This window comes from Phaseolus vulgaris, chromosome 2 (genome assembly GCF_051622355.1).
Source record: "Phaseolus vulgaris cultivar YP4 chromosome 2, ASM5162235v1, whole genome shotgun sequence".
Lineage (NCBI taxonomy): Eukaryota > Viridiplantae > Streptophyta > Magnoliopsida > Fabales > Fabaceae > Phaseolus > Phaseolus vulgaris.
In genome coordinates this window covers 29604968-29622177 of record NC_143499.1, presented here as the reverse complement: position 1 = coordinate 29622177, position 17210 = coordinate 29604968, and the positions used below count along the sequence as shown (strand labels likewise).

At 34.9% G+C, this 17210-nt stretch overlaps 2 protein-coding genes across 3 annotated transcripts; one reads left to right on the top strand and one right to left on the bottom strand.

Annotated features, from left to right (window-relative positions):
• The first annotated feature begins 5467 nt into the window (after positions 1-5467).
• LOC137811315 (nucleobase-ascorbate transporter 11) lies at positions 5468-11060 on the top strand. Its single transcript, XM_068613002.1, has 10 exons — positions 5468-6497; positions 7500-7597; positions 7707-7877; positions 8225-8325; positions 8575-8710; positions 8919-8969; positions 9138-9425; positions 9560-9794; positions 9962-10242; positions 10513-11060. Exons 1-10 carry the CDS (start codon positions 5879-5881, stop codon positions 10738-10740), a joined length of 2208 nt encoding a protein of 735 aa, XP_068469103.1. The 5' UTR covers positions 5468-5878; the 3' UTR covers positions 10741-11060.
• Positions 11061-11131: 71 nt separating this feature from the next.
• On the bottom strand, positions 11132-15462 carry LOC137811313 (U-box domain-containing protein kinase family protein). 2 transcript variants are annotated; one of them, XM_068613001.2, is made up of 8 exons: positions 14909-15462; positions 14709-14821; positions 14435-14559; positions 13916-14345; positions 13292-13432; positions 12569-13099; positions 11675-12379; positions 11132-11452 (listed from the first exon to the last, which is right to left on the bottom strand). In XM_068613001.2, the coding sequence occupies exons 1-8, from the start codon at positions 15072-15074 to the stop codon at positions 11252-11254; spliced, it is 2412 nt and encodes an 803-aa protein (XP_068469102.2). In that variant the 5' UTR covers positions 15075-15462; the 3' UTR covers positions 11132-11251. The 2 variants fall into 2 exon arrangements, with proteins under 2 accessions (XP_068469102.2, XP_090154653.1); XM_090298527.1 differs by lacking the exons at positions 13916-14345; positions 14435-14559; positions 14709-14821; positions 14909-15462 and adding an exon at positions 13654-13749.
• Between the last annotated feature and the right edge of the window lie 1748 nt (positions 15463-17210).

Sequence of the window (17210 nt, the reverse complement as noted above, 5' to 3'; positions counted from 1 at the left end):
AAACTTCTTTCAAGTTCTAATTCCAATATATTACTTATTTCTTTTCATACTTGTTTCTTTTTGCATGAAACTTGTAATTAAAAGTTCCTTCAGGACAATGTTCAAATTTACTTTAGAAGTCAAATATTTTCGTTATAGTGAAATTGTTTCAGTAACACAATTGTTTCTTGTTTCAACATATATTTTATTTTGTTCATTCAAGTTGAAAACATTTTTAGTGGTTGCTGGTCTCAACAAAAGAAATCTATAAAACTTATTTTGTTTTTTATTGAATAGTTTAGTTTCAAAATTTCTAAATTTCATAAAAAAACACTTATAGTTGAAAATCACATTACAAAATTGTTATTATTATTTTTATAAATATAAAAATATGTAATTATAATACAATTTTATTTTAATAATTTATTGTGTATATAATGTAATTATTAAAATATTAAATTATAATATATAAGTAATTGTGTTTCATGTATTTAAAGTGTAACTCGGATATATTATATATTATTTATCATCAACATATTACCTAATATTCACTTAAAAATAAAATCTACAACTGCTTATGGAACGTCCCATTTTTATGTAAGATCATAATAAAAAATTAGACTTAATTTCTTTAAAAAATAATATGTGACACAATTTATGAGCAATTAACTCACCCTTTTCTTTTATCACTCTTTGTAGTGATAACTTAATAAGGAAAATGAATTTTCAACACTCCCAATGTCGTTGCGCCATATTACATTTCGCTTACATGGAAAGAGTGATTAGGTGGCATGGACAGTTTGGTAAAATGAGAAAGGCAATGTGTCAAGGTCATTTGGGTAAAATGAGAAAGGCATATGAAAGTTCAAATTTTCAAAACCGCAAGCAATTGAATACAACGTTCGTGGAGAGAGTACCGGCGGGAAAGGCGACGGCGGCGACGTAGTGCGAAGTGCGACAACTTTGTAGTGCGAAGGGGTGGTGGTTAAGGGTTTAGGTTGCGGTGGTGTGCGAAAGGTGTGCGATGAACGAATAGAAGGTAAGTGCATTTATTTTGGGTTTTCTAACATTTTAAGGTTTAGAATGGGATGTTTGTGGTTTACGGTTTTGGTGGTTTAGGGTTTATTTAGGGTTTTAGTACGTGAGTTTTGTTGTTGTGTGTGTTGTTCTCTTCTTTGATGATTGATATTATTCTTGGACTAAAACTTGGTCATTGTATATTTGTTTTCATTTGAAAGTTTGTATTACTGAAAAAAGTATTAAACTTTTGTGATGAGTGATTGGTGTTGTGGTTTTTAGGTTTTTGAAGTTTGAATTGATTTGGATTTCATTGTTTAGTGTTTTGTGCTATGTCATTTTGGGTATATTTGTGATTGTTGTGTATTGTTGAGATGTCTTTGTTAAAGTTTATAGTGAATGTGGTCGATTGAGTTGAATCTAGGTTATGTAATTCAACATTTCAGACCTGTGAAGTGGGGACCCATTTGATTTTAAGTGGGGACCTGTGTACAACTTTATGCACTGTCATGTCATCCTCCAACTTAATGTTTGGAAGTTACTTTTTTGGGTGTTGTGAGGGTTTAGATGGGACTTCAGTGAACTCAATTAAGGTTAGGGAATTGGATAGTGCAAGACTAGCTTCCCTTCTGGTGTGTCAATGTATTTGGGCACCCCTTTGATTTTAAGTGGGGACCTGTGTACAACTTTATGCACTATCATATGATCTTCCAACTTAATGTTTGCAAGTTATTTTTTTTGGTGTTGTCAGAGTCAGATGTGTTCACACTAGTTGAATATGTTGTGAATTGACATTGTTTAATAAATTCCCATATCAAGGAATATCTTATTTTCATTTTGTAAGTTAATATTACTGATATTTTGTGTGAAATTTGTTGTTGTTGGTTAAAATGGTCATGTTGACTATCAGTTTAAATTTTGCATTGTTTTGTAGGTGTTTGTGCCAACTGTATTCAATGACCACTGGTGGGTGTATGCACTAAATTGTCGGACTTGGCAATTGCATGTATTGGATTCCATTGGTGATGGAATTAAAGGTCAACAAAACATTGATACAACAATGGTAAATAGTTGGATGTTTTTCAATGCTTAATGAATTAATTTGGTTTGAATTTGTTTATGATTCTTCTTAAATTGCATGTTGTAGGTTGATCGACTGCAACACCTATTCGAAATTTTTGACGACTTCTCTGAAAAGAGTGGTTCTCAAATTTCATTGATAAAAGAAAAGATTCCCCTATAATCGAATAAGTTAGTATTGATAGTAATAGTGTTACTTTTTTTTATTTTATATGTATTTTAATTTGTTCGGACTTATTATTTTGAATTGTTGTTTAGGGTTAAAAATTTATTTATTCTATGCAGTTATGATTGTGGCGTTTTAGTTATCAAATATATTGAGTTGTGGGATGGTTCAAATCACTTAAATGGGAATACCTTTCCCAATTATACCATGGTAAGAGTTATTTTCATCAGTTAACATGTTTAATGAGTGGAAACTGATTCCATAATTTATTATTCAGAAGGAGCTGTTACGGTTTCGTCAAGAAATACTTTTGTCTTGGGTGTTGGATGGGCGTAACGTTGAACGACAAGCCGTCTTGAAAGATTTGGAAGTAGATTGTCCTTGATTTTTATTGGACGTATTTTTTATGTAATTGTACAGTTTCATTGTTATTGACAAAAATGTTAGTTATTATGATATGATGTGAACAATATAGATACATTTGTTTGATCAATGGAAGGAATTTAAATTTCATCTAAGTTATTTAGCTCTTCTATTGTTATATACCATATTTTGGACACAAATGTGTCATTAGAGGAAAAAAATATGAAGTTGTATGTTCATAAATTGAGTGATATTGACTGTTGTTTTCAGTGTATATTCATTTTATGTTCATAGTAGACCTTTTAGTTTAAGTGGGAACCCATGTGTTAATAAGTGGGGACCCATGACAAGGTTTGTGCATGTTGTTTTTATTTATACTGATTATTGGGATTCTGCATTTGTCAGTCCATCATGTGTGAAAGCACCTCAGGTATGTGAAAGGCATGTTGTGGTGGTAATAGGAACTCCTATACTGTAAGTGGAGACCCATGTGTAAATAAGTGGGGACCCATGAGAAGGTTTGTGCATGTTCATTTTTTTGCATGTTGGTTTTTGGGAATTATAACTTGGCAGTGCAGGATGTGTTTCAAGAGACGTAGTTCTAAGGTATAAACGTGAATTGGATGGGTAAAGGCATGTTGTAGTGGTCATACATCAACTAACTTAAAACTACAAAAACCTAAAAACATATTCATTATCAACTACTTAAGCATCAGTTTTTGGGTTTTTTCGCTTCCTCCTTGAAAATGTTGTCCAAGGTGTTTTCAAAACAGCAGTCTTGAAACGTTTCCTGGGTTCACGTTCCATTTTAGAAAACATGTTGACTTCTTCATTTGGCTGATCTTCATCTCCATGTAAGTCTTTCTCTTCATCTATATCTTCATGGCTACCTTCTGGCTTTTTGAAGTATGTGCGATCCACAGTGTAAAAATTCCTCCATAGGTCCCCAAATAATTACGAAGGGGTCCCCACTTAGCTAAATATAAAACATTGCAAACATTCACACTCAATTCAAAATCAGGAACTCATAACACACAAAAAAAGTAGAAAACCAGTCCCAAAATTGCATACCAAAATACAGTAAACAATGAAATCCAAATCAATTACAAATTCAAAACTCAAAATCCAAATCAACAAAACAAAGAAATGCAATTACAACGCTACACAACAGAAATCAAACCAAAAGCAAAACAATCAAACAAATAACCCTATACAAAACGAACCAAAATACATACCTGATTCGAAATTCCACTCTTCAACCGAAACCCTAATGGCAACGCACCTCATTGAAGCTTCCTTCTCCCTTCAATAACCGTCGCACACTTGATTACCGCCCAATACAAAACCCCAACCGTCGCGCCCAATCCAAAACCCCTCCAATCGAAAACGCACACAAATTCGAACCTCTTCTTTCACAATGAAGAACCTCAAACGCAATGTTGTCCCTTTGCAATCCACAACCCTCCCTTTCAAATGCACAAATCAATGGAAGAAGAAACCCTTTTTTCAAGCGCAGTCCCTCTCCCTTTTAGAAACTCTTTTATGAACACACATTCCAAATGATTTATTTTGTTTTCTTTTTCCAACTCAGCAACTGAACCCACACATTCTTTCTTTAATATTAAAATTATCATGTCAGCTGGATGTAATCTGGAACAACCTCAATAGAAATGTCAAAATATCGATACCCAACTTAACAATCCTCCTATAGATTTGCCTCGATGTTTTCACAAAATTATTTTATAGTTTCTCTTTTATCTTCTTTTTCAATTAGTCTAGTTAAATTTCTATGTTTTTGACAAAAACTTCCGTACACTTGTGATTAAACATTTTCATAAATGGTTGAAGTGTACACTCAAGCTTTGTAGTCATGTCATACAAGGAAGGTGGAAAAACTAATAGTTATAGAGAAACACCCAACTCTTATTACACTTAATTCTAGTTTTATAACTAATAATTATAAAAACCATTAAACCATTAAACCCTTATTGCACTTATTTTACTTGAAAACCAATATGCATCCTTGTGAATATACACATAAAAAAATCATTTTATGTTGAATAAATATATAATTTTAACTAAAACAATATCATATAATTTATTGTGGATGGATAATTGTGGAAAACTTTATGATATATTGATACATTAATATGGTGATGTCAATAACATATTAAATATAATTGCAGTAATGTAATAATTATATATACATATATATTATTTTTATTAGAATCACTAATATTAACATCACGATAATCATTATTATCACAATTTCAATATCTCTTCTCTTTATCGTTAAAATATTGTTGTTGTTATAATAATAATAATAATAATAATGACAAAATGATGATTTATAAATATGTTATAAACTTTTTTTTTAATTTATTTTAAATAAATATTAAAAAATTATATAAATTTTTAATTGAAATTCTTAAATTCTTAAATATTTGAATATTAATTATATATTAATTTTAATTTTAGAGTAATTATTATTTATTGTATCATTTTCTTATAAAATATGTTAACAAGAATTATTCTCTCTCACATAATGTGTACATAGATGACTACTTTTTTATTAGTTATAAAGTATTTTTAAAAATATTTACTGTTTATTTTATAAAATTCTTTCTAATTGGATGATGTATTAATTTTTTCTTCTAAAATATTTTGTTAAAATTTGAAAAGAATGATATAAAATTCTTCTTTCCTAACTTAATCGGAGAATATATCAAATTGAACTATTTAAGTTTTAAATATGAGAAGAGTAATTTTGGAATTATAACATAATTAATAATAAGTAATTTAATTAACATTTTGAAAGGATTTGAAAATGGTAGAAAGGAAGAAACGTGTAGATAGAAAGATAGATACTAATGAAGTAACTATGATGGGCATGGTATTGGACCGATTTAGCTGTGCTCATTCAATTTTCCATTTTTCATCATCTCATTCTCATGATAATGTGTGAATCAATTGAACTGAGCCACTTCAGAAGCTTGTAATTGGTCACCGAAGAAGAAGATTACTTGAAGGATAAGCAAAGAGCCAGGCATAGTAAATCTCATCATTTCCACCCAATAAACTATGAGCCACAGTTGTTCCACAGGGATGTTTCGGTAATTCCACTCCTTCCTTCGTTCTACCGTCGCTTTCAACTGTTACACACTGAATTCTCTTCTTCATTTTCACAACATTTTAGTTCCATTGTGCTTCCGCAATCTCGACTCTGTACTTTATACTAAATTGGATAGAGTTCAGCAGTGTCACTGGGTGTCAATGGAAACTGGGTCGTTGAACTCGGAATCATTGAACAGAAACGTGGCCATGAGTGTGAGGGGTGGCACTGGGAAGAAACAAGGTGGAGTAGCAGGCAAAGTGGAACCTTTTGTAGCACAAAGTGAGCACAACCCGAGAGAGTTACGGTCGTGGGCGAAAAGAACGGGTTTCGTGTCTGATTACTCAGGGGAAGCAGGGACAAGTGGGAGTGCAAAGTTTGAAGCTTTTGAGAGGAAGGGAGGAGGGTCATCTCCCAAGATAGAGATAGATCCAGTGGTGGGGAGGACAAGACGAAACGAGATCGAACCAGAGTCTCGTGGAGGTGCCACGAGGGCTGAGAATGGTGTTGTTTTGGATGAGAGGGGGAGAAAAGAGAAGGAACGTGATGGTGGTGAGAGGAAAGTTGGTTTGAATGGTAATGCCAATAATGGGGTGGTGAATAGGGAGGGGAATGGGCATGGAGTCTCCGCAGTTGCTCCTGTGAATGAGGAAAAGGAGGGGGAGGAGGGAAATGGGGATGTTAAGGTCAATGTGTTTCCGGAAGGGGAGGAGCATCGTGATGGAGGGTGGCGGGGACCGTTGGCATTGGAGTGCGGGCTCAAAGATAATCCGGGGATTGGTTAGTTTGTGCTCTTCTTCTTTTTTCTGTCAGTTGTAGATTCTTTTTCACCCTTCATTTCTTTAGTTTTTATGAGTTTATGTTTTAGGATGCCAATTTTGGATGGTTTGGAAAAAAATTCTGGTTGATTTGAATGTGTGTGGAAAAATTCACGTTTCTAGGGCGTGTTTTTTTCTATCTTATATTTTTTTAACTATAATGCTGTAAGTTGAGCAATGTGAGTGGTATGTTGCTAACTTCCCCATGTTAGATGTTTTGATGCTTGCCAATTAGTTCATTTTATATCTGCATGAATGAATTGGTCTGTAGTGGTGTGTTCCATCAGTGAGAGAAAGAATACTCCCCAGTTGCTAATTTCTTTTCCGTGACTGACTGAGGATCATTTCCGAGAGGAGAAAGAAAATAAGAATGTGTGCAAAATTAGGAAAGTGAGAGAAGAGATGTCCATTATTTACAGGATTTCATAGAACTGATGGAAAGCTACATTCATGCCTTTCTCTTATAAACATGACCTTTTTATCAGTCTTTGGTTTCTGTAGGATTGTGTTAGTTAAGTTGCAACTCTTTCTATTGGGGCAACCAACAATCCCCCTTTCAGCATCTACCACCATCCATGCCTTCTTGAGAAATTAAACCTCCAATTCCAAATGAGTCCAACCCTACCTGGGCCTTAGTAAGGTTGGATGCTTGTCTGCAACCAACATCTTCCATTCTACTTGCAAGACGAACCCCTTGATTTCTTTCCAAATAGAGTCAAAGGAAGTGAAGACAAATCTCATTTAAGAATACCAATTCTTGATTTCCTTCAACATGGGTGAGATACTAGTCACAAAATTAAAGGACTTTCTGAAAGAACCCATTTTCCCAGTTCTTTCTTCCATATCATTCTCTTAACTAATTATTATCTCAATACTTACAAGATTAACTAGCATAGTCATGTTTCTGTAAGTGGCAAATTTGTTTTTCCTTGTTTTACTCAGTCTTTGCATTTTTTAATTGCAGTACCTCTTATCTACTATGGCCTGCAGCACTATCTATCATTAACCGGTTCTCTTGTGTTGATTCCGTTAGTTATGGTACCGGTCATGGGTGGAACCGATGTAAGTATATGCTTTTATGTACTGTTTACTGCGTGTTACTCTAAGAAAATCAATAGTTTTTTTTATTCGTATCTATTCATTTTATTTTTACATTAATTGCTGAGGACAGAAGGATACTGCTTCCGTAATTTCTACAATGCTGTTTCTTTCTGGCATCACCACAATACTGCACTCCTACTTTGGTACTCGACTGCCCTTAGTTCAAGGGAGCTCATTTGTGTATTTAGCACCGGCATTAGTTATCATAAATGCTCAAGAATATCGGAATCTTACCGAGCATGTAAGTTCATTACTTAATTCATTAGCGCATCACTTTCAGGCCCTTTTAGTTTAGGCAGACAATTATATTATCTAAATCCTTAAACTATATGCTTTTTCAAGTACACCTACTTCAGAAACTATAGTTAGGTGTTAATTTTCACATGACTTGTTTACCTTTAAACTTGCATATATCTGAATCACCAGCATAAATTTTCTTTTATCCTTTCTGCTGTTATGTATCAGTTCTCTTTTAACAGACTTTTCCTATTATGTACCTCTTTATTCACAAATCACATAAAACTTTGACTTTTATTCTGTTAGTTTGGATGTATTCTCAGCTTACATGTAAAAGCCTTGTAATTGCAGAAATTTAGACACATAATGAGGGAACTCCAAGGAGCTATAATTGTTGGTTCAATATTCCAATCTATCCTGGGATTTAGTGGTTTAATGTCTGTTCTACTCAGGTACGAAGTTGCATGCCATATCTTAAGTTCGTAAATATCTTTTGTCTTGTGCTTGATTTAGTAAAGGTTGTTAATTTGCTGCATTACTTCCTTGCTTAATATTTAACATGTGTAAGCATTAGCACACTGACTGATCATATACATAAAGGGAATCTATATTGATCAGTGAAGTTGTAGAAGCTACTGAACTTTTATCTCTTGAGGACTGTAAACAACTTAGCCTGATCTGTTTATTCTTTACAATTTTAGGTTAATCAACCCAATTGTGGTTGCCCCAACTGTTGCTGCTGTAGGATTAGCATTCTTCAGCTACGGTTTTCCACAAGCAGGCACTTGCCCAGAAATTACAATTCCACAGATAGCACTGATTCTGATATTCACTTTGGTGAGTCGTATGTGCATTTTAAGCAGCACCAATACAGGATATTTTGTATCTGAAACGGTTTTCTAATTGTTGTAATTTGTAAAATTACTTCTTGTATGTTAGAGGCTTTCTGTTGTAAACAGGTCATGGGCTTTTGGTTGTTTATTAAATGATTTCAGGAGCATTCAAAATCTCATTCTCATTCTCATTCTTTTTCTCTTGTTTGAAGTATTTACGAGGAATATCTATCTTTGGGCGCCATTTATTTCGAATTTATGCTGTAAGTATCTTAAATTAAGATGATAATTGTTCATTTTTAATATTGATGACCTATGTCATTCTCTCATTTTTGTTTTTCTTGAGCAATTTTGGATAGTGCTGGCTAAGTATCCTTTAGCATGTGTATGTAGTAATAATTCTTATAACTTAATTTTTTTAATATTTTCAGGTTCCCTTGAGTTTGACAATAATTTGGATATATGCATCCTTTTTAACAGCTGGGGGAGCATATAATTACAAAGGATGCAATCCTAATATACCAAGTTCAAACATTCTGTTGGATGCATGTAGAAAACATGCATATACCATGCAGCATTGCAGGACTGATGTTTCCAATGCATTGGCTACTGCTGCATGGGTCAGAATTCCTTACCCTTTACAATGGGGCATCCCTATTTTCCATTTTAGGACTTCCATAATCATGGTCATAGTGGCACTTGTTGCCTCTGTGGATTCAGTAAGTATCATATTGTCTAGGTCCTAATCTCATTTAAATATTAAGATGAATTTTCAAGCTGAAAGCAGGGATCAAACATCAATAGGAGATGAAACTGCAATTGTAACTATATGAATGGCATATTCTTTTTCCAGGTTGGAACTTATCGTGCTACATCTCTGCAAGTTAATTCAAGGCCTCCTACTCCTGGTGTTGTTAGCCGAGGAATTGCTCTTGAGGGTTTCTGTAGCATATTGGCTGGTCTTTGGGGTTCAGGTACTGGCTCCACAACCTTGACAGAAAACATGCACACAATTGACATCACCAAGGTGGCAAGTCGGAAGGTAGTGGTAGTTGGAGCTACTTTCTTGATCTTGTTCTCATTTATAGGTAAATAACAACTCCTGGAGCCAAAATCCATTCTTCAAAATTCTTGTCCAACTTTATACGTTCTCATTCCTCTTCATTCTGGCTGAGATGGATCTAAGGATGTGCAGTGGTTTATTTTGGTGCATTTTTTGAGTTTCAAAATACGACTGTTAAATATAATTTTGTAGGGAAAGTGGGTGCTCTTCTCGCTTCCATTCCACAGGCCTTGGCTGCTTCTGTACTATGTTTCATGTGGGCTCTCACTGCAGCACTAGGCCTCTCTAATTTACGGTATAGTCAATCAACCAGTTTCAGGAACATTACAATAGTTGGCGTTTCACTGTTCCTTGGCATGTCTATCCCTGCTTATTTTCAACAATACCAGGCTGAGTCAAGTCTGATACTGCCCAGTTATCTGGTTCCTTATGCAGCAGCATCAAGTGGACCATTCCGTTCAGGCATTAAACAAGTAAGTATCTTTAGCTTTAAATGTAAAGAGAAAAGGAACAAACAAAAGGAGGACTGGTTGGATAGCTTATATGAAAATGTGAATCTTAAGTTTTACTTAACCACACGCTTTCTAAGACATCCTAGATGATTTATCTTTATTGAAACTGGTAACATGCAGATTTGTCATCAACGATAAATCTTTATTTTAGCTTGTTTTTCTTGCAAATTAAGCAATAACTGGTTTCTTTTGGGATGCATATGAGCTAACCTGTCATTTTCAATCTTGAAGCTTGATTTTGCAATCAATGCTCTTATGTCCTTGAACATGGTGATTACACTGTTGGTGGCATTCCTACTGGACAACACTGTCCCTGGCAGACAAGAAGAGCGAGGGGTGTTTGTCTGGTCAAGAGCTGAAGACATTTCCACTGATCCCTCTCTGCTATCTGAATATTCGCTGTCAAAGAAAGTCGCCCGGTGTTGCTGTTGTTTCAATTTTAAATGTTTGGGAGTCTAATGCTTTGTTCAGTCTCACATTTTAATCTTGGTAATATTCCTTCAAGATAAAGGTCACTCCTGGGATATGCCTATTATTCCTTGTTCTCTTCCGTGGGCTAGAAAGATATTGCCGCTCGTGAAGGCAATCAAACGTAAATTATGCAGTGTAATATAACTATAGTAACATTAGATTGGTGATAGACTGATAGCTGTAGATCATTTATTATGCTTGGGAAATTGCATTTTTTTAACACGTCAAATTGTCTTGCTGAAAAACCAAATATTGTAGTTACGTATCGATATATTTACATATATAAATATTCCATTTTTGCTGTTTCATATTTAGTTAATACTTCATAGTTGTAGCAAGTCTGACAGTAAAAAAGAATGGTAAGTCAGTAGGGAGAAAGTTTTAGGCTTGAACCTACCCATGACTGGCTAATTCAATTGGTAACTTTTTATTTGGAGGTAGTGGTCCACCGGTGGCAATGAGAACAAAAAATCAGCACTAGTAAAAAAAGAATTCGGTATTAGTGTGTAAGTTTAGGTGATTTGTTGGTCTGCCAATCTTCAATGAGGGAACGGAGAGTGTGATTCGGGGTGAGGAATGTGTGTTTCAGCCTCAAATTTGTCATTGGTGAGGTATCACGCCCTGATTGCAGCCAGTGATCTATTGCTTCAAGCTCATAAGAAAACCCATCTGCTGCCAAGTGTGGGCTTTTCATTACCTCCTGCAGCCAACAGCACAACAACACAACCTTAATTTTACAAAACAAAAAAACTAACTCCACTTTTTCCTGTCTGTCCAAACATTATGTGTAGGGACTCAACAAATGATTGATTTTAATCAGTTGGCTAGTGGATTTTTCGAATTTAATCAGGACCAGTCATGCAAATTTGCAACATACTATATATATGTAAAAGAAACTTCCTTAAAAGATGAAGAAGCCAACCTGAAGAATGGGGCAAAGAAAAACACTAGGCACATCACTGGATCCCTCTCTATCTATACACCCACCAATAATTGCCTTTCGTCCTTCCCTTCCAACTATTTCATCTCCCTTTCTCCTTATCTCATTCAGTTCCTCCAAGACTTTTGCAATGCTCAGTTCTGAGTTGGGTTTGCTTTTGGTGGACATGCACCTAAAAGCCAGGCCTGCAAGTTCTTTTGCTAGATCTGGTGGCCATTGCCCAGCCATCTCATCTAGAACGCTACACAAAGCCTCTCTACCCATATCCACTGTCATCACCTCCTCAACGAGCCCGGCCCAATTTCTTCCTGTCAAAAGATGCATTAACAAAACCCCCATAGCCCGCAAATCTGACTCAACGTTACACTGTTCGTCACGGCAATCATGGAGCCCAATGCCCGTGATCTTTGCAACCAAATTGCGGTCTAGGAGTACTTTGGGTGGGGTCAAATGGCAGTGAATAACAGGCCTTGGCTCCGCTGCATTGAGAAAGCCCAGGCCCGAACAAACTTCTGAGGCAATTCGTATTCGGTCGTGCCATCTTAGACCGCGGTTTTTTCTCCTAGAAAACAGCATGTCTGTTAAGCTTCCGTTGCGCATGTATTCCAAAACTATGCACTTGGGCTCGGAGCAAAACCCCACCATAGCAATCAAATGAGGATGCCTAATATCACCAAGAACCCTCACCTGAAAATGTAGTCTAAATTGGTATTCTATGTGCATTAACTTTTGTTTCTAATATCCTATAATCGATTCTGATTTCTAAAATCACATGTATGAAAATTAAAAACAGAACCAGTTATTTATATAGTTTTAGCTTTGAACGTGGAATTTGAATGAATTGTATAAGAATTGAATCTAGCAAAAAACGTGCACCTTGGATTGGAAATGTTGGAGGGAGAAAGAAGGGAGCATCTTGATGGCAACGGTGGAGTGGTTGAAGCGTCCTCGGTACACATTGCTCCAATCTCCGCCGGACTTCAACCTCAGCCTCTCGGAGAAGTTGTCGGTGGCCAAGCGGACCTCCTCCGCCGTGTACTCGCGGAAGGTGCAGCACGTGTCGGCGAGCCTAGCGGCCATTCCAATGGCGTCCTTCTGCTTGCAGAACTCGATCCTTCGGTTGAGCACGTCTCTCTGGCGCCTGAGCTCCTCGATCTCCCTCACCATCTCCCTTCTCTCCCCTACCGCCCTCTCGAGCTGCGTCTCCGCTCGCGTCTTGCTTAGCGTCCATATTTGAAGCCTGTTGGAGAGCTCCGATTGCACCTCCGTCAGGGAACTGAGCCTCCTCCTCCTCTCTTCCACCTCCATTCTCATCTCCTCCGTCTGCTCTCTCTCCGCTTCCCATTCCTTCCGTAGCTCCTCCTTAGCACTCACCTCTTCTCGAATTCGACCTTCCACTTCTTCAGCCTAACCATTACAATTTACGTGAATCTCACATGCAAGAACAACAAACAGATAAACAAATCCCTACAAACTATAACATTACATGCATTCATGTTTAATCTTTTCTTTAATCCATATATCAATATAAATTCAAACAAAATTCCAATCTTAATAAAATGGGTAGTTTAAGAACTATTGAGTATAACAGAGTATTACTCGACTGTTGCATAAACAAATTGCCCATTCAGCTTTTGCGTGCCTCTCTTTACTATCTTTCGCCTCTTTCCTCTTCAATAGGATCGTCTTCTGAGCTTCATTCAGCTTACTTTTCAGAATCTCAATTTTCTCTGCACCACTCTGATTAGGGTACAATGTTAGCCATTATTTTTTACAACACCACGTGCATTCAAAAGGGAACAAGGACATCCATAAAGTAAATGATTATATTTTCAATGTTTACACAAACCAAATCATAGAGTTAGGACAAGATTCAGAGTTGAAAATTGGTTCCATATCTTGAAAACTAAACACAAGATATTAGCACAAATACCAACGTTCATCAATTTGTTTCAACATACATATCAAATGTTAACAAGAGTCAAAGTGAGAGTTTTCTTAAGAAAGATGGGTATTTTAACTTTCACAAACAGGCTCCTTCTTTTTCAATATTGTACAACGAAAACAAATCACATTATATGCACATATATGCAAAAGTGAACCAATCAGCTAACAACTCCCTAGAAGAAACAAAACGAAAGCGAACAAAGAAGATAAATATTAGCATTAATCAAGGCCACACACATATTTCAGGAAAAATATCTGTCGTTGTTGTAAAGTTACCTTATTATAATTGTTGTGTTCAGTAACATGTGGCTCATTTGGACCAATCTGTGACTCGTCATTATCTAGCCCGCAGTTTCCTTCCTCCAACTTTGAAGATAACAATTCTTGATAATAATTTTCAATTTCCTGCAGGTAAAATTCCCACCGGTTTCTGTTCACTGGGGACTCCAAATTGCTTGAGGAAAGTGATTCACTTTTATCTAGAGAATCGTTGGTTTTGTCATGGAACCATTTATCTAACCAATCTTTGAAGGTTATCTTATCTCTTATTCTTGCAACCATGACTCCTTGATCATCCTCCATGATTTTCTCATCATTTTTTCCACTCAGGAAAATTTGCTTCCCCCCACAAATAATGAACAATTCACAGAAAGAAGGTTTGTGCTGATGAACATAGAACAATCCACTTATAGCACCTTTAGATTTCCTAATTAAAAATATCAAGGAAAAATCAGACAATTTAGCATTACTTGAAAACTGAAATTCTTTGATAAGAAACGCTAGGAAATTTCATACATGGAGGGCTTCATGAATGAAAATCCCATGACCAATTTGGTTATTCCTAGACCAAAGATCAAGTCTATGACTCGCTTTTGCAATGGCTCATCCGATTTCTCAACTTCAAGAATATCTGCTGGCACCTGTAACATGCAGAAACAGAAGTAACTGGACTAAACCACTATAACATAATTTCGTTTCATATGATCTGAGTAAGACTTAGCAACTATAACATCATTTCATATCATCTCAGTAATTGAACACTACTTCTGAAGTACTAAAATGTACACACCTTGCCACAGAAAGCAACATATTTGGAAAGCAGCTTGTTGATTTTCTCTTGCTCGTCTTTCCTGAGAATTTGTAGTTTCTCCTCACTCACAGATCTTGCTGGAAGTTTCCCAACTGCAAAACAATCACAAAACTAAGCTAAACCCAATTGAATTTCAATGCAGAGAATAAAAACAAAGCCGATAAACAAGTCCAACTTACATGGTGTATAGACACAATCCATGGGAGTGCTGTGTGTGACATGGAGAATAACAACGGAAATTGGATGAGAATTCCATTTCTTGAGAGCCCAATTCAAAGTCTTAAATCCATCCTGTGCATCATTACCAACAGCAACATAGACTTTCTCTGTTTGGATTGCATCCATTTGATTGTTCCAAGCTACAAAACTTCAACTCCCTATCAGCTACAAGAAGCAAGACCAATTCCAGTGAAACTCATGTCACAGTACACACGTATGATAAGGTAAGTTCGGAGTTGTGTTGAAAGAGACTTTAACATTGTAGAAAAGAGTAAAAAAAGGGTTGTATATGATGAAATTCAAAGGTTTCTTTTGGGAGTTTCACAAGTGTTTGATTTAACAGTATTGTATTAGTACTTTAATCGGGATTTCCAAGGGAAGGGTCGAAGGGGAGGGCCAGGTTTGGACTTTTGTGTATGGCGTGTGATGATTGCCAAAGGGTGCTGGGGTCGTCGTTATGCATCATCTTCTTAGCATTTTCATTTTCACTTCTAGTTCCTACGCTTCTACCCTCTACCTACAAATCACTTTTCTTCTTTTTCTCATTACTGTGCATACTTTTTCTGGGATACTATGATCACTAATTTTCTCAACAAATTTTATTATCTATTGTTACATACATGAGTATTTGATAATCAATATTCATCTAGAATAAATGTACTCTTAGTATATAATCGGTCTTTTTATCTCATCTATTCTTTACTATATATTGAAAATATTCATCTTTTTTTTTTTTTGTAAATCTTGATACTGACCTAATTTCAATAATTCAATAATAGAAATTATTTATTTGAAATCTTTGTATTTCTATTGATACATTAGTCTTGAATATACGTATCAGTAATGAATGTTATCGTTGGTCTATGATACTACACATATGAAACTTTAATAATTTTTTTTAAGATATTCAGGTTTAGTTTTATTTTAACCGACCTTGTTGCTATTTTTCTAATTTACAGATATGGATTATTATGTTTATAGTATAATATTTCAATAACTTGTTTCATTTCTCTCTTTTTTTGTTTTTTACGTTTTACTTATATTAAATAACACTTAAATAATAATAATAAAAAAATCTCCTTTTCATTTGTTATTATAAAGTGACTTCAAAATGATCACTTACATAAACTACAATACGGTGACGTGACACGCTTTCTAGGTGTCATATTCAGAAACGTGTGGCCCAAAATCTAAACTGGTGTCTTTATTTAATAAATTCGTCAAATCTTATTTTTATTTACTTTTTGTTTTGTGAAAATACTACAGACAATGATGAGAATTCAATTTTATAATAAATTAATTTTAAATGTTCACCCGTAAAAGATAATGTGGTTATGCTATTCAATTTATTAGCATAGTTGACAAAAGAGAATATCAGCATTTGTTTTATTAATAATAAAGTTTGTTAAGACTTTCGTTTCCCACATTCCCATTGTTACTAATTGCACCCTTAACTAATAGAAAAAAAAAATAAAAAATTCGCTCACTGCATCACACCACCAATGTCGTCATTGCAGTTGTCATTACCGCCGCAGCACTATCGCTATTCTTTACACTCTTTGAAAGGAAGAAGATGAAGATGACTCACTTTCGAAAATTCTATTATGAAAAACTCGTTTTAAAATACATTTATGTGTTTTTAATTTTTTTTCGGAAAATATATTCTGTATTTTTTTTAATTCTATATCAGAAATATGTTTTCAGAATTTTTTTCAAAGTGTATTTTTTATTTATTTTGGAACATTTTTTTAGAATGAGATTTTGATTTTCGAATTATTTTGAAATTTCACTTTAGAAACATAATAATCTATTTGGATTTTCTTTTTCAAAATATACTTTTTGAATTACAGATTTTCAATTTTGAAATGAATGGTAATTTTGAAAATTTCAAAACAATCAGTTGCAGGTCACAGCTAGTAAGGTGCAAGAAGAATTTGCCATGATTTTTACGTAACAAAGCCCAATTTTTATTATCCAAATGAATGGACCATAGCTGCATTGTATTAAAATTTTAGGGTACTACTATTCACACTTTCCTTTATACTGATACACCCATTTTCTCATTTTTTTTTCCGCAAACTACATGCTAATCACACTCCTTCTTCCATCATCCAATCTCTTTCCCTCATATTTAATTCCAAAACCAAAAACACACCATCAAGTGTATTTTCGTCTATGCTAATTATCATCCCAAAAATTCTTGAAACTTTAACTTCGATCTTGTAAACTTTGGTACCAATTCCATGGCAAAACGGAGAATGC